The following is a 23,693-nucleotide window of genomic DNA, read 5'->3' as shown; positions in this document are numbered from 1 at the left end:
AAAAGGTATACAGTGAAAAATCACTCCTTGCCAGCCTGTCCACCCCAGTCCCTGTCCACTCAGCCCCTTACAAGTGACTGCTTTTATTAGTTTAAATATGCTTCCATTGTTTCTTTATCCAAGTACATATATATTATTTTAATGCTTTTATGTGTAAGTGGTAACATGTTCTATATACTACAGTGCACCTAGCTTTTTTTCACTCAACAGTATATCCAGGAGAACTTTCTATACCAGTGATTAAGGAGTATCCGCATTCCTTTTATTACAGCTGCATAGTATTTTCTTGTATGGCTTACAGCATAATTCATTTTGTCAGTTCCCTCCTGCCAGTTCTCCCTGTTCTTCCACAGTCTCATCAACCATGTGTTATGCCAATCTGATAGATGAGGAATGGTATCAGTGTAGTTTTAATTTTTATTAACTTATAAGTGATGTTGAGCATCTTTTCATAGAGCTATTTATTCACATTCTTTGTCTCCCACCATCTACTTTCTGGTGGGTGGGTGGGTTTTTTTTTCTTACTGACTTGCAGGAGCTCTTTGTGATATGCCTTGCAAATATTTCCTTTCAGTTTATCGTTTTTCTTTTGACTGTGGCTTATGGTGTCTTTACCATGCAAAATTTATTCTTGGGTAGTTGAATTTAGAATCTTTCATGGCATCTGGATTTTGAGTCATAGCTACAAAACCCTATTCCACTCCAAGTTTACAAACCATAGATACTCATACACACACACACACACACACACACACACACTCCAGTTAGAAGATAGAGTGAAGAGAAGAATCCATTTACAATAGCAAAAAAGTAAATTAAAAGAACCCTAGGTTTAAACTTAAAGTCCAAAACCTTTATAAGGAAAACTATAAGACACTCCTGGTTAACACAAAACTAGAACAAATAAAAAGACATCTGGGATGTTCTTGGATAGGTAGTCTTAACATCATAAAGATTGCCCTTCTAAGTTATATAAATTTAACATGACTCCAATAAGAATACCGAGAGGTTTTGGTATCTTTTTTTCACCTAGACAAGTAGATTCTAGAGTTTGTATGGAGAAATAGGTATAGCTAGGAAAACTCTCCAGGAGTAAAGGGAGAAATTTTTGCAGAAATTAAAACTTATACATAACTCCAATAATTCCAACAGTGTGGCACTGGCCCTTGAATAGACCATTGGAAAAGAATTGGAAATACAGAAATAGACCCAAATACATCCGGGAACTTAGATAGAGGTGTCCTCTCAAAGCAGTGAAGAAAAATTACTGGTCAATGAATGACATGAAAACAACTGGATAGCCATCTAGAAAAAGGCAGTTGGATTGATGCGTTCCACCAAGATAAACTCCAAACGGATCAAAAATGTAAATGTAAAGAAATGAAACCATAGAGGTGATAGACAACAATATGGGAGAATTAATCCCTTTGGAATCTTGGAAGGGGTTGATTCTTGATGACTCAGCAGTATTTCATATCAAAGACTAAATTTGTAACCAATGTCTCCCCTTAGCAGTTGTTTGTTTTCCTCCCCTCCTCAGTGTGTAATTCCTCAGTTTTTTAAAAGGACCCCCCCAAAATGAGTTTCCAAAGTAGATTCCCAGAATCATAAAACAATTGGATCTTCCCTGTTAGAGATCACTTACTTCAACTCACTTAAGTCCTCTTTAATTCAAAACCTGCCACATTTTGACAGGCTGTAATCAACAAGAACTGGGTGACTGGCAAGTGATCATAAACTGTGTGTCTACACTGTCTGGATTTACAGTCCACATTGAGTGTGTGGTGGCGCTGGGGAAGGGCAGAAGAGAAAGTGCACCTCAAACAGCCTTTGATCCAATTCCATGCTGCAGGAGTCCAAGGGACCTGAGCGGGCTCTTAAAGGGCAGGCTTGATTCATACACAGAGAGGAGGTGGGTTCACAAGAAAAGGTAAGGATGAATGTGCCACAAAGTGAGGCGAGTTGATTTGCAACAATTTCCAGGGGGACATTTGAGACTATGACGTGTGTGCCCTTATTTCCTGTCCACCATGAAGAAAATATCTTCCTGCCATGATTAAAGGGGCTGAACATAGGCTGGTGAGGAAAGAATCAAGCGTACCATGGGGCCACAGGTAATACAAGGTTTAATGAGGGACAAGGTAAAGATGTAGTTGTCATCATGAAAACAAATATGATTCATCCTGAAAGCAGCTAGCAAACAGGAAAAGCACAGCAAGATGCATGGCAATAGTTGTAATTATCTGTCACTGCAGGTGTTTCTGCCACCTTAAAATCGTTAGGCCTGCACAATTCTGCCACCCGAGTTCACTTCAAAAGGAGTTGTACAAGTCAGCACGTAAAGTTTCAGGTTTCTAGAAGGGATTCTGGAAATGAGCGTCTCCCAGATATTCTCATTCGCCGAACAATTAAATGGGAAGACTATATAGCAGCTGCCGAGGAGACACCTACAGGGTTTCAACATGAACACGGAAATAGAATGCTGAGGTTTCAAAACTTTGCTATTATGAAAGAGATTGAAGATTTCAAGTAGTACTGAAAGCCCTGACATTTTGAGACAGCATGCCTAAAAGGAACAATTTTAAATAGACCCAAAGAAAATTGGAGGAGGGGTGGGACTGGGATCATGTGGCTACACGAGAAGATTCAAATGGAGGGCCCCGCAGAGCCTAGCTGTCGTATCCTAGGATCAGAATGTCATATTAGTGATTATTTCATCAGGAAAATATTTGCTACACCTATAATCTGGAAGTGATAAACAACATACCAGAGCAGAACATCCCACTCCAGGATTAAATACCAAACAAAGTGACAGAGTTGACCCAGCTACTGGCCATTGGGATGAGGCCTTGTCCAGTTTCCACATCAAAGACCCTTTAAGTAAGCCATAGGCAGAAAAAGGAGGGATCACTTAGGACACTGGTTTGGAGAGGTTTTATATGATCAAGAAAACAAAGAAATGCAAATAGACTAAACTCAAGCTGGCTATTTATCTTGTGCATTTAGGTTCTCCCTGATTTGCCCCCGTCACTTGGTTAATCAAAAGATTTCCAAAAAATTAAAGTGCTACCTACCCTGGGCTATGTCAGCTCAGTACCTAATAAAAACGGAGCCCGGTTCAAGGAAGATGATGATGGGGAATGTCCAGCTCACTAAATGCATTTTCCAATTAGCTGGGCGATTGCTTTGTGAATCACTGACTTAATGAGCACACTAGCTAGGCAGTTCAGGACGTGATCCAGGTAGGTGGGGGAAAGCCCTGATTCAATCAAGTGAAAAGAATAAATGAAATGATTTCATGAGGGTGTAGACAGATTTTAGTCCACCAAGGTAGAGATAAATAATGCAAAATCTATCTTGACAAAATAAAGTGTGAGCTGTGCTAATGTTAAGGGAAAAAAATGTGCTAAACCCTGGGATGAATGGGTAAATTACTTTTGCACAATCATAAGTCACGGGAGGCAAGGTTAGGAATGGAATTATTTGGAGAATTGAAACAAAAGTGCTCTCTCTCTCCTAAAGAACATGTTTTTGGAGCTAATCTTGGTATGTACTAGGTAACCTGTATCTTCTGCTGTTTTCAGGCTGTTAGGAAACAGGTGTTTTCCATTTGTGGGGTTTTTCTTAATAGACTTTATTATTTAAAGCAGTTTGGGGTTCACAGCAGAAAGTACAGAGTTCCCATACACCCCTTGCCCCCACCAACTCATGAACAACCTCCCCCACGCTGTCCACATACAGCAGTGGTGCATTTTTTACAATGGATGAACCTACAATGACACATCATTATCACCCAAGGTCCATAGTTTGCATTAGGTTCACTCTTGGTGTTGTACATTCTATGGGTTTGGACAAATGTACAATGACATGTCTCCACCATTATGGTATCATTCAGAATAGTTTCACCGCCTTAAAAATCCTCCATTGGGGTTTTCTTCTTTAACTTAAAACAAGTTATTACGGAAAGTGTTAAATATGTACAAAAGCAGAAAGAATAGCATGATGAACCCCGTCCATGTACCCATCACCTGCCTTCAGAAGTTACCAACCATGGCCAAGCCCAATAAGACATCTGCAAAGGCTATGGGAACACAGCTATAGGCAGACTTGTATTAGTTTTGTGAGAAAAGGGTTTCTTCTCAGTAATTTTTGAGTAATTGAATTATTTTGGGGTGACCATGCATTAAGTATTAAATGTGCGAGGAAGTTTGCAAATGATATCTAGACCCTTGCTACTCCAAGTGTGGTCTGTGGACTAGCAGCATGGGCATCACCTGGAAGCCTATTGGCAATGAAGGCTCTCCGGCCCCCCCCCCACCCCCCACCAGAGCTACTGAATCAGGGTCAGCAGTTTAACAAGATCTCCAGGTGATCTGTATGTGCATAAAAAGTTAAAAAGCACCGATTGTCTGGCTCAGGGTAGACACTTAAAATAGCCTCCTAATAATCCTGCAACAACACCTCAAGGCAAATATCATCATGCCCAATTTACAGATGAGATAACTGAAGCTCAGAGTTATTATTTGGCCTTTTCAAGATCTCACAGTTAACAAATTTAGACCTGTCTGGCTTCAGAGTTTATGATTTTACCACGTATAGCATGCTGCCTCCCAGCTATGGAGTTCACTTTTGGGGCAACTCAATAAAAAAAAGAAAAGGAGATGGTATGCGTTTACACAACACAAAAAACCACTAGTCATCTTGGTGGCAACAACAACAGAAAACCAAACTGGTTGCTATCATGCAAGCAATCGCTCCACCGAGAGACCTTTTCAGTTTGCAACCAGCTATTATGGTATCATGTAGACAGCTAAATATCTCAGAGCAGTCAGAAAACAAAACAAAAAGACTAGAGCACTTATCAAAGTTACTCCCCTTTGACAGTGACTGTTGACCCAAATAGGAACCAAACTGGAAACCACAAGCTCTCTCAGAACAAAGAGAAGATTTGCTATAGACCCAAAGAACCGGTAAATGCATTTAAAAACATCGGTCAGACCAGTTTGACATCACAGAGATAGGAAGGGCAGGTAGTTAACTATTTCACTTTCCAACCAGCTGCCTGGTTTCAACCTATACCTCTGAACTGTTTACACCAGTAAGGCAGGCTTACAGAGCTGAGCACTGCTGGGCAATGCAATAGTGCCTTCTGTTTTCTGGTAGCTTTTTGAAAGGGGTATTACAGGAAAAGGTAGGAAAAGCATAATTCCTGGAGCACACCCCCAGTTTAGCAGGAACTCATTAGATCTTGGGAACTTCTTCCCTGGGAGGAGATTAGGCCATTTCCTTCTCTTTCTGCTGGCCTAATGACTTGGGGGACCTGCATTGATGGATCAGCATGGCTACTCGGTTTTGCAATGAGCTGATTTGATGATTAATTAGCCTCTAGCAGGAACCTGAAGTTCTCAGCTCAAAGCCCCAGGGATCCAGTTCGGGGCAATCTGCCCTCACAAGCAAAGAGCAGGTGAAGAGGCACACAAACTGGCCTGATGATAGGCTGCCACAGGGGTTATGATTCACTTTCTACTTTACAACCAAATGACCTGGACATAGCTTGCTGTTGTGAAAGTTATCCGACTGAAAAATAGTAAACCCACTGGCTCAAAAAAGCTAATTGTCTCTAAGCATGAAATCAAATTCCTAATGTATCTTCTCTGCCTTGTAAATAACTATTTGGCTCACTTTACCCCACATTCTTTTTTTTTTAATCCCACATTCTAACGGATTTCATAATGTTTTATGGCCAACCTCACCCTCATGCAAAAAGTAAAATGAACAATACTAAGAATTTAGTCACAATAGGCCAAAAAAAATAAAACCGCCTAAGGTAAAATAGATAAGACTTATAAAAGTTATTTTAAGAATGTTTTTCTAAACATTGAGGAACATTTCAAAACAGGGTATTTTGAATACTGTATTTTAATGTCTGAATCACTATATTTTCCCTCTGAAACTTTCACAAAGACATTTCTAAGATCTGTTTATCTCAATGACCACCTTCACAAGGTTAGGAGGGCAGTTGCTGTTTATCCCTCTTTTGCAGATGAGGAAACTGAGGCTTGAGAGTTGAAGTGACTTGCCCTCCACAAGAAAGCCTCCCAGCGAGAACGAGCCAGAGCCGAGATCAGCATCTAGTCCATGAGCTGGCCGTCTGTTTTCCCTTACCATGGGTTGAAGAAAAAGATAGCACAAGAGTAGCTGCAAAATTACCCCCTTAAAAAAACCAAGGCACCTGAGAACATGTCAGGATTATTAAATTAGTTGGAAATATCTTTTCGCTTTGGAAATTACAAATTACACCCATGGGTTATTTGGTGAGGGGGAAACTGCTGAGACATGAGTAGCTGCATGCATCATGTAAAGTGTGATGCTGACCCAGAGCAATGGCACTTGGGGTGGGACACATAGCTAGCTGCACTTTCTCCTTCCCTCCCTCACTGCTCATACTCTCCTCACCTAAGGGGAAGCGAGGAGTGTTCTGGAAGGCAGGGGCCTCTACTCAGAAAGTTAATCTCCAAAATATATAAAGAACTCATACAACTCAATAGCAAACAACCCAATTAAAAAATGGGCAGAGGATCTTTGGACATTTTTCCAAAGAAGATATACAGATGGCCAACCGGCACATGAAAAGATGTTCAACATCACTAAATATCAGGGAAATGCAAATCAAAACTACAATGAGATATCACCTCACACCTGTAAGAATGGCCATTATCAAAAAGACAAGAAATAATAAGTGTTGGTGAGGATGCGGAGAAAAGGAAACCCTTGTGCACTGTTGGTGAGAATGTACATTGGTATAGCCACTGTGGAAAACAGTATGGAGGTTCCTCAAAAAGTTAAAAATAGATCTACCATATCATCCAGCAATTCCACTTCTGTATTTTTATCCAAAGAAAATGAAAACACTAATTCAAAAAGATATATACACTCTCATGTTCATTGTGGCATCATTTACAACAGCCAAGATATGGAAACAAAGTGTCCATTGAGGGATGAACAGATAAAGAAATTGTGGTACATGTATATACAATGGAATACTATTCAGCCATAAAACAGAATAAGATCTTGCTATTTGTGATAACACAGATGGACCTAAAGGGCATTATGCTAAGTGAAATAAGTCAGACGAAGACAAATACTATATGGTCTCTCTTATATGTGGAATTGAAAAAAAAAAAACCAAGCTCCTAGATACAGAGAACAAATTGGTGGTTGCAAAAGGCAGAAGGCTCAGGGGTGGGAGAAATGGGTGAACTGTGAATAAAAATTTTGTAAAAAGAAGGAAGAGGGCATACACTAGAATGCAGGGTCTCCTGGCCCAAAGACAGATGCCCACCCCATCTCTACCTCTGGGGCTGGCTGTGAAGAAAACCATTAGTGTAAAGTCATTTCTTCTAAAAGGCATGTCCTAAGGAGTCTGAGTGGATTTGTATATGTGCTGCTGCCCAGTTGAGGAGAGCATGGTGCTCGTTGTGAAGTGAAGAGCGAGTAAAATTTGTGCAAAGTGAAAAGATTTCAAAATAGTCCAGAGGAGAGGAAGTGGGGATCCAATTTAATCCTAGCCATGGAACCCCCACAGCTTCCCTTCTGCTAGCCCCTTCTAGTCTTAGCATGACTTTGAGTCACTATTTTCTGATGTTATTACAATAGGCTGTAGAGTGCCCTGTAAAGCTCTCTTACCCACAAAGGAATCCTGGGGAATTGGGCTCCAGGGGAGTGGGACTGCAGTTCAGATTATCTCACGGAATGAGCCTTATAGATATCATGTAGGTAACACACTCACAATCAGCCCAAGAAATAAATTCCACACATGAACCACTTACATTTGAAAGGCCCCAGTTGCTGGGGGCCAGACTAATCTGTAGTTAAGAAAGGGATTTCTGGAATTTTCTGTGAGCCTTCCAGGCTTCTTGCATGTCATCCCTCTCACTAGGTAAAAGGAATGGAAAAAGGAGATGCCTGTTTGGTACAGGACAGTGTGTGATGGGAAAATCAGCACGTGAGAGGGCATTTTGTAATATTTAATCTAAAGATAAGAGTTTTGCTAATTATTGCATAAGTTTATGGAAAGAAAAGTTTATGTCCTTGCTCTAAATATTTATGTTAAATACTTCAACACTCCTAAAATCCTGGAGAAGGTTCTAGTTTGTGTGTCATATGGGCTGGGTGGACTCTTGGAAGAGATATTGTAGAGGGGCTTTGGGCACAAAACGGGAGACTGGGCTGGAGAAGTCACTCATTCGAGCCTGAGATTCTGTGAAAGCCACAGGTGCCAATCCATTTTCTTAAGAAAACTGTAGTTTTTACAATGCAAAATTATGGAGATGGAGAGCAAATTAATGGTTACCAGAGGTCAGGGATGGTGGGGGTGGGGGGGGGGCAGGGTGGGTGTGACTATAAAGACGTACACCAGGGAGATCTTTGTGGTGACGGAATAGTTTTGTATTTTGATTGCGGTGGTGGTTCCACAAATCTATACATGTAATAAAATGGCATAGAACTATACACACACATTGCACCTATGTCCATTTTCTGGCCTTTATATGGTGCTATGATTATGTGTGACGTAATCATTGGGGGAGACTGGGTGAAGGGCAACTTCCTGTGAATCTATAATTATTTCAAAATAAAAAGTTAAAAAAAATTCTAGCACAGTTCTGCATTTCTCTTAAGTGCCTACAAAACCCTTCATTTATCCAATTTTTCTTTTGAGAGAACCACACCCACACCTCCCCACCTCCACACACATAACTCCTTGACTCTTGAGAATTAGAACTACAGACTTAGAAACAAACTTTTCCTTTTCCATCTTAATTTCTTCATTGGGAAAAAAAACGTCAGAGAATGCACGTGCCCCTTCTTTTCTTTTAATCTGATGTTTTAGATGGAACTATTTGATTGGCAATGCCTTGAGCAGACTGGGGAGATTCTATATCTGATTAGGCCAGCTCTTCTCCCTGCCATAGAAAAAAAAGCAGAAACAGGTTAAATTCTTTTCATGCCTTCCATGTGAATAGAAGCATAAGGGTAGGAAGAAGGGAGCGGACAGGCCAGGAGGGTGTTGGTGTGGGGTCTTGTGGTTCTGAAAGGAGAGGCACCAGGCCACCACACAAAGCAGAGAGGCTCCTCTCAGCTCAGAGGGAGCTGTGCTTCTGGGGGTGAGAAACATGGAGAAACTGCCCCAGGAGGTCAAGCTCTTGGAAGAACAACAGCTCAGCTAGCCTCAGAGAGGGGCAGTTTGAGCTGAATGCAGAAATGTGCACCAGTTTCCCCTCACCACCTCCCCAAGTACACCAGAAGAGGAGACGGACAGAGCCTGAGCCCTTCAGTGGGAACAGATGGCTGTATGGGCAGGTTATAAAGGGATTTGGGATGAGAGCACCTGCCCCAAGCTGTCAGCTTTCTGACATACTCTATCTCCCAGAGGCCCCATCTTGGCCTTTGTAGATTCCACACGTCTCGCTAAAACTTCCTCGGTACATCTCATCTGGCCCATGTAACTGAGCACTTGATTATCAGTTGTCTTATATTATTCTCTTACTTTGAGTTATATGGGGCCTGGGTTCAAATCCTAGTTCTGCCGCTTGCTAGGTATGTGATCTTGGACAAGTTGTCTTAACCTCTCTGCTTCTCAGTTTGCTCATCTGTTAAATGGGGGTAATGCCTTACAGGGTTTGTAAAGTGTCTGGCACCTAACTGGTACTTAGCAAATGTTAGCCTTCTCTTTGTTCTGCTCATTGGTTCCCATGTGGATGCCACATCACTCATGAGACTGGAAGCTCCTAGAAAGAGCTTCTTTCTGTTCTTTCTGCCCCAGGACCTAGCATAGGGTTGGGCACACAGCACATTGTTAATGAGTCCTTGTTGGCTAGGCTAAATGGTGCTTTCCACCTGCCTCAGTGATACTAACGGAGATCCACAAATGGGTGTAAGAGAACATCAACATTCCATTGCAAAGATATGAAGGTAATATGCTGAATTCTTTACTTCCTTGATACATTGTTATAGTAAAACTGTCCACACGATAAGGCCTGCCTTTAGTGCAAATATAATTTTAGACAAATATTAGGTAGCTTGAGTAAAATTAAAGTCAAGGTTCAAGTATCTTGACAAAATGGCTTCTTGATCAGTTTATCAGTTGTGGAGCAGAAAAAAATCAATTACAGACTGACATGCTTATTACCACAGAATTCAGAAGGTCATCAAATATAGCAAAAGAAGATGAAATTGACTCAAGTCACATCTATACTCCAGTCATTGTCTCGGGACTACACCTCAGTCTACAGTCATTTGTGAGGTAGAGTGGAAAGAGCAATAGATCAGGAAGTGAATACCAGAGCTATAGGCCCAGATTTCATCATTCATTCACTCATCCAGCCAACAAGTATGTGCTGAGTGCCTAACACGGGGCTAGGCTCTATGCTTCACAGACGTGATCCTGCCCTGTATGGAATTTACTATCAGTAGCTGTGTGATCTGTGGGAAGTCACTTCACCTCTCTGGGTCTCATACTCCCCATCTGTCAAATGGTGACAAATCTATTTATATCATCATTATGAGAATTCTATGAGGAGATGCAGGGACCAGAGCCCTGCCGACTGTGACTGTTCTCTAAGATTGTCTTCTACGTAATGGTTACATGAATAGCTTGTGATCGTTTGAAAATTATGTCCAAAATCGATTTCAAGGGCGCTGAGCATGTTCTGCCTATCTCGTTTTCCTTCCCTACATGTTGACAAGCCAACCAAGACCAGAGTGAGCAGGAGGGACAGAGAGCTCTGTTACATGGGGCTGAAGCATTATAGGGAACAGCACTCTGCTTTGTGTTCTCAAATGGCTTCGATTTCAGACATGCTTCCCGTTATGGGTTGAATCGGGTCCCCCAAAAAGATATGTTGAAGTCTCAGCCCTGGGCACCTGTCAAGGTAACCTTATTTGGAAAGAGGGTCTTTGCAGATATAACCAAGTTAACATGAGGTCATTAGGGTGGGCCCTAATCCAATATGACTGGTGTCCTTATAAGAAGAGGGAAATTTGGACACAGACACATATACAGAGAGAATGCCATGTGAAGACACACGTAGTCACAGGGGGGAGACGGCCATGTGATGATGGAGGCAGAGATAGGAGCTACGCAGTCACAAGCCAAGGCATGCCTGGGGCTACCAGAAGCTGGAAGAAGCAAGGAAGGATCCTCCCGTAGAGGCTTTGGAGGGAGCATGGCCCTGCCACACCTTAATTTCAGACTTCTAGCTCCTGGAACTGAGAGAATCAATTTCTGTTGTTTAAAGCCACTCAGTTTGTAGTAATTTGTTACGGCAGCCCTAGGAAACTAAGATAGTCCCCAAACAGAAATGGCCCTGTCACGTACTTCCCTCTGCCCTCCACATAGTCATAGTGCCCTTTCCTTTTCTGTACATGAATCCACATGAAAATGATGCCTTGATCCCTAAAAACGTGGGTGTCCAGAGTGGTGACAAAGCTTTTACAGAATACTGAATTCTGTTTTATGTTTTTCAAATAAGTCAAAATGAAAGGCAAGAGTGCCATCTCCCCCACACCCCCACTTACCCTCATTGCTCTCAAGTTTGATGGAAAATAGTAAGAGCAGGCAGGTATGGGACCCGCAGGCACGAGACCTAGTGAGCAAACAGCTGCCACTGCTAGCCCTCAGCATGGAGACTATCTTGGGAAAATCGTGGAATCCATTTTGGGTCCTGATAAAGGCCAGCAGGGCTTGAGGGAGAACAAACCGCAACCAAAGTTTCCAAGCATTGCAAAGTATCAGTGGGTTCTGAAGCCAAGCTGCCAGCTTGTCCCCAGCTAGACTCCACGCTTGCAGCCAACCAGGGGCTGCTGTCCCAGCAAAGGAGGCCTCACTTCTGTAGGACGAATGAGTGATTCATTTAATCAATGTGTATGTTTTATTTTGAAAATCACTATTTGGCAACAACCAGAGTAATAACTGACTCAGGAAAGAATCATCAACGGATCCTAAAACTAGTGAGTGAAAGTTTTATGAGAAGCCTGTTATTTATGTGGTCTCAAAGTATCTCCCCATACATTAGTTATTAAGTACAAAAAGGAAAATAGTATCTTTACAGTGGGACAACCTGGCAGACATCATCTTAACCAAGCAATCAAAGTTAACATCTCCAACAATCCTCAGGTGCCTTTTTATGTTTTACTTCTGCCCAAAGTGTATAACCCCTAGCCATGAGGACACATCAGGCAAACCCCAATTGAGGGACATTTTACAAAATAACTGGCCTGTACTCCTCCAAAATGTTGTCATGAAAGACAAAGAAAGGCTGAGGGCTGTTCTAGATTTAAGGAGACTTTAGAGACATGACAACTAAATACTGTACAAATGTGTGATCCTAGACTGGATCATGGACCAGAAAAACAATAGCTATGAAGGACATTCTTGGGACAATTAACAAAATTTGAATGTGACCTGTAGATTATATAATAGTATACTGTATCAATGTTATAGTTCTTGAATTTGCTACCTTTGCTGTGTGTATCTAACAGAATGTCCTTGTTCTGAGGAAACACCTGTTGAAGTATTAGGCGGCAAAACTTCTCCGCAACTAACTCTCAAGTGTTTCAGGTAAAAAATGTGTTTGTGTGTGTGGAGACAGAGAGAATGGTAAGTGAAACAAGATGCTAGCAACAGATGAATCTTGGTAAAGGGTATGTGAAGGTTCTTTTTACTATTTTCGCACACAATTTTCTGTAAGTTAAAGTATTTCTAATCAAAAATTTTAAAATATATTACTTTAAGCATTTAACCATGAGCCTGACGCTGTGCTAGGTGTGTGAGATAATTCAAGAGAGAACAAGACATGATCCGTATGCTGAACCCAGGAGCTCACAGCCTGGGGCAGGCGAGACAAATAGAGGCCTGCACAATTCGATGCGATAAGGCATGCTGTGACAGCATAGAGAAGGGATGCTAAACCCAGAGTTGCTGGGGGGAAGGGAGTCAGAGGAGACTCTTTACAGAGGAGGTAAAGGGGAAGCTTAAAGTTGGGGGAACTAATTAAGTTTGGGGTGCCAGTGGGACATGCAAGCAGAGCCAACCAACAGACTGTGGGGTATAGGGAAGATGCCTGGGCCCGTAGGCAGCAAGAGGAAGCCACCTGCCCCTTGAGGACAGACAACAAGGCACGGATTAGCAGGTGCCAGGCCCAGGCCAAAGTCACCATTGCTTCTGAGGTAACATAAGAAGCTCAGACATAAGCAAAACAACTTCAGGCTGAAAGGGTGAACACAAGTGTGCTTACTGATGGCTTAGGCTGAACTTTGTGGTGCTGTATACGGAGTGCCCTAGAGACATCAGCCCCCTGATTGATAAAATATAAGTAACCTGGATAAGGGCATGGCCCCAAATTAAGTTAGGATTGCTAATAATAGCCTGCAAGGCAGGAAGAGAACAACAAGTGATCATAAGAAACTAAAGAAGTGATTTTTCGAAAACAGGATGAGCTTTACAGCAATAAGGATAAGGTAGTACCCAATTAACACACAACAGGATGGGGAGAGATTGTTGTTAATAGGAAAAATCCTGAGAACAGTACTGGGTCCCATAATAAAGGGAAATCAGCGAGGCAGTACTGCTGTTTCAGAAGTCAACGGGGGAATGGGAATTTCCACTCAATTACGAGATACAAGAGCCAGGATGAGAAAGTGTATGAATGTTCCTAGCAAGGGCCTGGTGGGAGGTCATTTTTTTTCTTTCTTTGAAAACTTTTGTATTATGAAAAATTTACAAAAATAATGAGAACAGCATTAGTTTAAACCACATGAGATTGCCAAAATGTGACCATTTTTTACTTAGAAAAATGGTAATTTCATGTTTTAAAAGAAAATGAACCCTCATATACCCATCATTCAGCTTCAGCAATTATTGACACATGGTCAATTTCATTTCATCCAAATCCCCACCCATTACCCTGGCAAACTGACTGGTTTGAAGCAAATCTGTGGTGAGAGTTTTTGTTATGCTTTTGTTTTATAGATTTAATATCTATAGATATTAAGTATATCTATAGATATCTATATCTATTAGATAGATAGATTTAATACGTATAAAAAGAGATTCAAATAATATATATATATAATGTTTTCAGCTAATTATTTTCTCAGCAAGTAATACATACACGGCTCAAAATTCAAAAGGTACGTCACATCGCACACCTTTAACATGTATAATTTTTATTTGCCAATTATACTTCCATACAGCAAAAAAAAAAAAAAAAAAACCGTATAAAACAAAAGGACAAGTGAAAAGTTGCCTTTCAAACCCTGTCACCTAGCCAACAGCTCACTCTCCTTGAAGGCAACCAATTTAACAATTTTTATGTCTCCTTCCAGAGATATTTTACTCATATGTTAGCAAATGGACTGAACTACTTACACCAATCTGCACCTTGCTTCTTGCACTTCGCGAAATATTTTGGAGATCATTCCATATCAGCACACAAAGAGCTCCCTCCTTTTTTCCAGCTACTGAGCATTCCATTTTATGAACCATAAATCATTTAACTAATCAAATCACTATTGACAGACTTTTTAGGCTGTTTCTAATCTGTTGCCATTACAGACAGTGCTGCAATGACTACCCTTACACATTCATTTTGCACAAAAGCAAGTAAGTCTATCTGTAGGAGAACCCCTCAAAGCCAAATGGCTGGATGACAGGGAACATACATTTGTAATTATGATAGATACTGCCAAATTGCCCTTCATCAGGTAGGAGTTATTTTAATTCTGTCTTCACCCTTTTACCACGCACAGTTTCCTTGCTGCTCCTTTCTGCTTACTCCAAGGGCCCCATAGAGAACCACTTCAACATATCAAACTCAGACACATCCCTCTGACTTCAGCCTGCTATGGATCCCCCTCTACCACTCTCTGGCCCCCATGACCATCAGCCTGTCTGTCCTCTCCTCTCCTTTCTCAAAGGCCATCAGTAGCCTAATAGCTTCCTTTCACCCTTCCAAGCTGGCCCCATGATCAACCATTTTAGCCATGCTGGTGTTGACCCCTGGACTTACTCTCTCAGTGACCTTCCGCAGCACCTGCTCTGCCAATCCTCAGCCCTGTGAACACCCTCCCACCCATTCTCTCCATCCCCCCCTCCTAGGCTGCTAACTGTTGCTGGAGAAGGTCATGAAATTGGCTCTGCTACAAAGCCAGGCCAGCCAGCTTCACCGGGGCCCCAAGGGCTGCAAGGCAGTCCTTTTATATATCTGTATCAAATTTCTCCCAGTGATCGTTCCAAATCCTCTCCCTCTCCTCAGATCTCCTACACCACCCTCACCGGGACCCCTCAGTCAAGGTCCTAGCTTTGGATTTCAATGACAGCACACAGGTCATCCAGCAGGAACTCCCTAAATCCCCCCCTCTTTACCTCGCCCTTCCCCGCTTCTCTGCATTTTCTCCTATGCCCACCCCTATTTCTCCTATCCACCCCTCAGCCTCATGGGAACTTTCTCCTCAAGGTTGCCTCTTCCACCTATGACCTTGACACTAGGTTCTCTTGCCTTAACCTGCACTTGGCCCCAGGAGCCATCCCCTTTCCCTCTGGGCAAGCTCTCCCTTCCGGTTAGGTTTCTCCTCTTAGCCTAAAAACACTTTCCTCATATCTGTGTCATTGTTTCACATTACCACCAAACTTTTAAAATTTAGTAATCTTTAAAATTATGCAAGTAATTCATGCCTCCTGGCTTCACTTCCTCCTTCCAAGTCAGCCCCAAAATTTAATAGAAAAATTGGAAAATAATAATAAGCAAAAAGAAGAAAATAAAAACCATCCGCAATCCCACCATCCAACTGTTAATATTTTGATATATTTCTTTCCAATCTTTTTATATGCACATATATACATTTATATGTCTTTATGTATTTTTTCTTACCAAAGTGGACCATAGTATACATACTGTTTTGTCATAATATATTTCAGACATCTCAGCTTTGCTACTTATTAGGTCTCTGACCCTGGGTAAGTACATTAACTCCCCTGAGTCCATTTCCTCCTGCGTAAAACGAGGACTATTATAGTAACTACCTCACAGGGCTGTTATGAGGATTAAATGAGATAAAAATATATAAAAATACTTATCACAGTGCCTGACACATAGCAAGTTGAATTAATGTTAGCTATTATGATCTTCCCACATCAATAAATATAGCTCTACATAATAATTTAATGAGTTCTGTCACTGCTGCGTCTAATAGGAGTGACTAAAGGCCTGCAGTGACTCACCAACACGTATTCATTTGGCACATGAGCAAGTGTATCCATGGGACAAACTCCTAAAAGCAGAATTGCTGGTTCAAAGGTTATGCGCATGTGTAATTTTGATAGATATTGCCAAATTGCATGCCATCAAGTGGGAGTTACTATGACTTCTCTAACTTTATCCCTTATCGATGGATATTGAAGCTGTTCCAAATTCTTCTCTGATACAAACCCAGACTGTGAAGAACATTCTAATAACTAAATCTTTGCATAGGTCCGTGATTATTTATTCAGGGCAGAGGAAAGAGTATGAGTAAATGCAGAGATGGGGGAGCAAATGGTGTGCCCAGGAAACTGCTAGCATCAGTGACAGAGGGGAGAAGGACAGGAGGTGAGGCTGGAAAATAGAGTGGGACCAGATGATGAAGGACTGTGAATGCCATGGTCATTTTTTCAGTCATATAATATATATTAATATATTGTATATATTATAAATATTACACTATATTATAAATATATATTTAACATACAAATAATATTATAAATATTATAATTTAGTGACTCTCATATTATAGGCCAGGCACTATTTTAGGCACTTTGATCACTTAGGGAACAAAAACAGAAAAAGATTCCTGCCCCGGGGAGCTTATGTTGTAGCAAAGAGAGAGAAACAATAAAAATAGTAAGTAAACTATAGAGAATAAACGATAAGTCCCATAGGAAGAAGGCAAAGTAGAGCAGGCTAAAGGGGATCGGAGGGCTGGGAGCGGGCCAGCAGGTGCACTATTCAATAGAGTGGCCCCTCCATTACAAGGTCTGAACTTACTCTGGCAGTGAGGGATCACTGAAACAGGCATTCACTTGCATTCCTCACCATCTTTGCCATATCCACACACCACCTGATACCTGACGATTTTCTTTAAATCAACTTACCTTTCCCTACTGAAATTTATTTTAAAGGAAGCTTTATAACACCAGCATAAACGGAAACCCAGTTTTGCACGCCATGAAGGTCTAGAAAGGGAGACTGGAAGACACCTAGGACTGGCCTCTTCCCTTCCTTTCACAGACCAACTTGTGAATAACAACAAGAACTTTTAAAATTGTAGGCTCGTTATCTGCCAGGTAGCTTAGCTTAGTTTTATACGCAGCAGATAATTTTATCTTCACAATAACTCTATGATGCAGGTGCCATTATTGAACCCGTTTGTTTAGGAGGAAGCTTGGGCCAGTGATTAACCCTCCCAAAGCCCAGTTTCCTCCTGAATAAATGCGGACAATAATGAGGATATAGGGAGAGAAGGGCCCATGGCTTCTGCCCACTCCATGTAGTGCTTGGAGGAGACTTGGAGAGGTGACAGGGAGGGGACAGAAACTCCCAGCAACATCATCCCCTGACCACTATCCCCCAACTGCCAACGACTGAGATTAGAACTAAATCACTGCTTTAAAACACAAACACCTCCCCCCAGAGTTAAATTTATTGGTCACTTTAATTTTCCTGTGAAAAACTTTAATCAGAATGTCCGAATTGATTTTAGACTTGCTAGGATGGGGGCTTTGATTAGAAGAGGGGAAGAAGATACATTTCTGGAGCATCAGACCCAGCCCGTTTTGGGAGAGGGCAGACCTGGGCAGATACCAGGTGGGGGAGGAAGGGCTGGCATTTGGAAAGCTGGAGGGAAAGAGGCAGCAGAAAGCAAGGTGGGAAGAAATGAAAGACAAACAGTATCAACTTCAGTTGTCTCTGATTCAAGTCCTTTTGGGAAAGAAGTAGAATATAAACTCAATAAATAATACATCGGTAGAGAGACAGTGCCTAGGTTATGTTAACCTGCTGAGTCTCTCAGAGCATACCAAGCTGTTCAACTTCCTGAGAGCTGTGTTTTTTTTTTTTTAAAGCCATTTTCATTTATAGGAAATAATATGGGACTTGGAACCACTCAACCAAAGAATTTAAACCAGAGATATGTCTTTCCCTGGTTTCAGTTACGATTGATTAATGAGAATGCCACAAAGTCACACAGATGAACCCAGCTTCCCTGAGAGGTTTACAACCAAGAAAAGTTCAATGTAATGCTGTAACCCTAGAATGTGAGCATTGGGGCAGTCCTTCAATATTTGATTTATAAAGGGTAGATCAACTCGATGAAGTAAGTAATAATATTTTTAAATGGCTAAGAGAAAATTGGAGACTAAAGAAAAGCTTTTCATATAAACAAAAAAGTAGGAGCAGAAAGGGTTAGATCTCTAGTACAGAGCAGGCATTGCCTAATGACCCCAAATAGCCCATAAATGTGATGTGTTACGTAGGTCCTACGTCACAGAGGAAAAGAGTATAGGATCTGTTTGGTGCAGACCATCTACGATGGGATAGAAATCCCCAAAGGCAAGTGCACTACCCCTGATTTCACAACATAGGCAAGGAGACATCGAAATCCTTTAGTTGATAGACTGGTGAACGTGGCACCACATTGTCTAGTACACAAACAGCTTCTTTCTCCTGCCCAACATTTGAGGAGTCCCAGACAAGCCTCAGACAACTCTGGCACTTATGTCGGAGCTCCTATTTGATAAAGTGAGATTAGCAAAGCTTGTTGCTTGGTAACATGTGCTCTATAAACCCTTGGGTCTTGGGTATGGTGAAAGAAACCAAGTACATCTAAAGTTTCATTTCACTTTTTTAAAATTTCTTTCTTGTCACCAAGATCCAAAGGCTGATACCATGCTTCATGGCTTTCCAGGCACCCACATCACCTAACTCACAGGACACTGGTAAATATCTATGAAGTCAGACTCTTCTCCTGCCAGTAGTTGAGGGAGTTTGGGAGGCTATGTATGTCACTGGGACTACAGCAAGCCGTAGCTTCTCTTTAACTGAATATGATTTCTCTATGAACTTATCTTGAAGTTAACTAAAAAGAAGTAGGAAGTCATATGAAGGTATTCCTTAGAATTTTAGGAGCCTCTTTAGAAAATCAAGTCAGTTTATTTTCTAAATCTTTTGAAGGAAGCATGATTTTAGCTGATCATTTTAAACAGTAACGAATAATTGTATTTGGCCAAATACCAAAACCCAAGATATACAAGGTAAATTCTTTGAAAGCAAATATAATCTGGTGAACATTTTTGATAAAATAACCATATTAAACATATGATAAAATAAACATTAAATAATTGATAAACATATTTCCTCACCCTCATTGATGGCTTTCTTATCTCAAGCAACATTTACCACAACAAATCCTTTTGAAAAGTAAGATCTCAAAATCAAAACATTGTTTAAATGAACTACATACATGAACTACATAAATGAACATGCATTGCTGAACAGGAATATAAAATGGTCAAATCACTTTGGAAGACAGGCTGGCAATTTCTTATAAAGTTAAACACACACTCACTGTATAATATAGCAATTCTACTAGGTATTTACTAAAGAGAAATTAAAACATACGTCCACACAAAAGCTTAAACATGAATATTCATAGCAGCTTTATTTGTAATACCCCCAATTGGAAACAACGCAAATGTCCATCAAAAGGCAAATGGATAAACAAAGTGTGCCATATACATACAATGAAGTGCAACTCAGCAATAAAAAGTAATGAACTACTGATACAGGAAGCAACATGAATGGATCTCAAGGACATTCCAAGCAAAAGCAACCAGACACCAAAGAGTACATACTGTATGATTATATATATAAAATTCTACAAAAGAGAAATCTAATCTATAGTGATGGAGAAAAGGAGATCAGCAGTAACCTGGAGCCAGTGGTGGGGGTGGAGGAAGATTAACTACAAAAGGGCAATGGACATTTTCTCTGGCAATGGAAGTGGTCCATATTTTGGTTGCAAGCTTAAAATGGGTGCAACTTACAGTATGTATGTAAATTATATCTCAATAAAGTTGATTTTAAAGATAGCATAAGTGGAAAACTCTTTAAAAGTTGAAGATTTAAGTTATTTCTGCTTAACAAATATAAGTATTAAGCATCTTGTATAAATTGTATACCAAGATGCAGTGCCTACAATTAGGAAACTACTCTCTTGAAAAAACTAAGCACAGAGGCACATAGCACGGTGGAAGGCACTGGGCTCAATGCTATGTGGAGCTGGTATATACAGTTTACCAGGCTCTTTTAAATAGTGCCTACCATGTGGGAAGAATGGCAAAGGATTCATTAGGCAGAAAAGAAGACCAATTATATACTAGGTTGGTCAGGAGAACTGGGATCAGATCAAGGACAAGAAATGATATTCTACATCATAACGAACCCTGGCTTGTCATTGTCATCTTGTGAAGTCCTTCTCAATAGAGAGGCCCATCAACCTGGATGCAGCTTGACCTTGTTTAAAATCTGGTACCAATGACTGGGACAAAGAGTGAAAAACAGTATAGGAAAAGAGGTTCTTCAGATTCCTTGGTTAGACTGCAAAGAAGTCCTTGTCCTCCCCATTAGTATGGAAGCTCTCTCATTGTCCTTTCAGTGTTTTGGTAAAAACTTTTACTAAGGTTTTAATAAGTGCAGGAGATTGGATGAGGAATTGATCTGGAATATTTTATTCATCTATATAGCTTTAGAAATTGAAAGATGGGGGGACATAGGTAATTGATTATCTCTCATATATAATTTTAGGATAGTATTCAGAGTCCAGTCACACTGAACTGGGAAGTATTCTGAAATTACTTTTTTAATTAGATGAATCTAATAATATCACAATTTTTTAGGAACTGATGTGAGAAGTAAAAAAAAGTGTAGAGTGTTGTGGTCATTTCTGGGTAGCACACTTGTAAGCTATTGACAAACTGGAAAATGTTCAGAGGCCAATGGCCAGGATAGTAACAAGGTCTGGAAATCTTCTTATAGAAAAAAAACGAGAATGGAAACCTAGAGGAGAAAAGATTTGTGGGGACACGGTAGCTGTTGTCAAACATCAGAAAATCTCGTCTCTGGGAGAGGAGATGGATTTTGCTTATTTTGTGGCATTCCCTATGACAAACTAAGACCAAAGGACAGAAGGCATATTTTAGTTCATTATCAGGAAGATTTTTGTGTGTGTGAGGAAGATTGGCCCTGAGCTAACATCCGTTGCCAATCTTCCTCTTTTTATTCCTCCCCAAAGCCCCAGTACATAGTTGTATATCCCAGTTGTAAGTCATTCCAGTTCCTCTATGTGGGATGCCGCCACAGCATGGCTTGATGAGCAGTGCTAGGTCCGCGCCCAGGATCCGAACCGGCGTACCCCGAGCCGCTGAAGTGGAGCGCACGAACTTAACCACTCGGCCATGGGACCAGCCCCAGGAAGAATTTTTTAATGAGTAGAACTTTCCAATAGTTTAAAGGCTCTTTGACTCTCCTTCAACAAAAGTTCAAATAGAAGTAAGTGAAGAGTCCAATAGTGGTAAGGGAGTCCTGATCCTTTCATCCTCTCCCTCACATAATTAATAACTGCATATGAGTTTCTAAAAAATATTTGTTTTAACTTCCATTATTTCTTGATTATATAAACAACAGATATTCCATGTGGAAAAATCTGAAAATACAGACAAAAAGGGAAGCAAATGAAAACAAAATCATCCATCTTCTCAACTCCCAGAGACTTAAATATTTTGGCATACAGCCTTACAGACTTTTTTCTGTTATATATCCATATAAAATACATACATATACTTTTTTAAAACAAAAATGAAATCTCATTAATCACACTACTTTTTTACTTTACAATACAGGTAAACATCTTTCCATGTCTTTCTCCATACACAAAAATAGACTCAAAATGGACCAAAGACTTGAAGGTAAGACCTGAAACCATAAAACTTCTAGAAGAACATATAGGCAGTACACTCTTTGACATCAAATTTAAAAGGATCTTTTTGAATACCATGTCTACTCATACAAGGGAAACAAGAGAAAAAATAAAAAAGTGGGACTTCATCAGACTAAAGAGCTTCTGGAAGGCAAAGAAAACCAGGATCAAAACCAAAAAAACAACCCACCAACTGGGAGAAAATATTTGCAAACCATATATCTGACAAGGAGTTAATCTCCATAATATATAAAGAACTCACACAACTGAACTACAAAAAAAAACCCCAATCAAAAAGTGGGCAGAGGATATGAACAGACATTTTTCCAAGGAAGACATACAGATGGCCAATAGGCACATGAAAAGATGCTCAACATCACTAATCATCAGGGAAATGAACATCAAAACTACACTTCGATATCACCTTAAACCCATTAGAAAGGTTATAATCACCAAGATGAAAAATAGCAAATGTTGGAGAGGTTGTGGAGAAAAGGGAACCCTCATACACTGCTGGTGGGAATGCAAACCCGTGCAGCCACTATGGAAAACAGTATGGAGATTTCTCAAAAAATTAAAAATAGTAATACCATATGACCCAGCTATCCCACTACTGGGTTTTTATCCAAAGAACTTGAAATCAACAATACAAAGAGACCTATGCACCCCTATACTCACTGCAGCATTATTCACAATAGCCAAGATGTGGAAGCAACCCAGGTGACTGACGATTGGATAAAGAAGCTGTGGTATATATATACATATACAATGGAACGCTACTCAACCATAAAAAAAGACAAAATCATCCCATTTGCAACCACATGGATGGACCTCGAGGGTAGCATGCTAAGTGAAATAAGCCAGACAAAGACAAACACCGTATGATTTCATTCATTTGTAGATGATAAACAAACAGACAAAGAGAACAGTTTAGTGGTTACCAGGTAGAAGGGGAGTGGGGGTGGGCACAAGGGATAAAGGGGCACATTTATATGGTGTCTGACAAATAATAATGTACGACCGAAATTTTACAATGTTATAAACTATTATTACCACAATAAAATACAATATATAAATAAAAATTAAAATAAAAAAAAAATTCCCCATTCCCTCTACCACTAGCCACTAGCAACCTGTAATCTACTTTCTGTTTCTATGAATTTGTCTATTTTAAATATCTCATATGAGTGGAATTGTATAATACTTGTTCTTTTGTATCTGGCTGATTTCACTTAGCATAATGTTTTCAAGGTTCATCCACATTGTAGCACGTATCAGAACTTCATTCCTTTTCATAGCTGAATCATAGTCTATTGTATGGACATACCACATTTTATTTATCTATTTATCTGGTGATGGACACTTGGGTTGTTTCCACCTTTTGGCTTTTGTGAACAATGCTGCAAGGAGCATTGGCATAGAAGTATCTGTTTGAGTCCTTGTTTTCAAGGAGTGGAATTGTTGGATCATATGATAATTCTATGTTTTATATTTTGAGGAACTGCCAAAGTGTTTTTCACAGTTGCTGCATCATTTTACATTGCAACCAGCAATGTATGAGGGTCCAATTTCTCCACGTCCTCACCAACACTTGTTATTATCTGTCTTTTTGATTATAGCCATCC

The 23,693-nt window shown here is 40.4% G+C and overlaps 1 protein-coding gene across 6 annotated transcripts in view; it reads right to left on the bottom strand.

Annotated features, from left to right (window-relative positions):
* Nucleotides 1-23,693, bottom strand: part of PABIR3 (PABIR family member 3) — a 77,603-nt gene that overhangs the window by 12,795 nt on the left and 41,115 nt on the right. For 2 of the 6 annotated variants that reach the window (XM_005614514.4, XM_005614516.4), the window contains exon 11: nt 8,860-8,963. The exons of 2 other annotated variants lie outside the window; for them this stretch is intronic. In XM_005614514.4, coding sequence (XP_005614571.1) covers nt 8,936-8,963 — 28 coding nt within the window. In that variant the 3' untranslated portion in view covers nt 8,860-8,935. Of the gene's footprint in view, nt 1-8,859; nt 8,964-19,726; nt 21,796-23,693 lie in introns of those variants that run through there. 2 more of the 6 variants (XM_014729197.3, XM_070257190.1) reach the window with 1 other exon arrangement.

This window comes from Equus caballus, chromosome X, assembly GCF_041296265.1.
Source record: "Equus caballus isolate H_3958 breed thoroughbred chromosome X, TB-T2T, whole genome shotgun sequence".
Classification (NCBI taxonomy): Eukaryota; Metazoa; Chordata; class Mammalia; order Perissodactyla; family Equidae; genus Equus; species Equus caballus.
The sequence above is the reverse complement of the archived record's forward strand: the minus strand, read 5'-3'. Positions and strand labels throughout refer to the sequence as shown.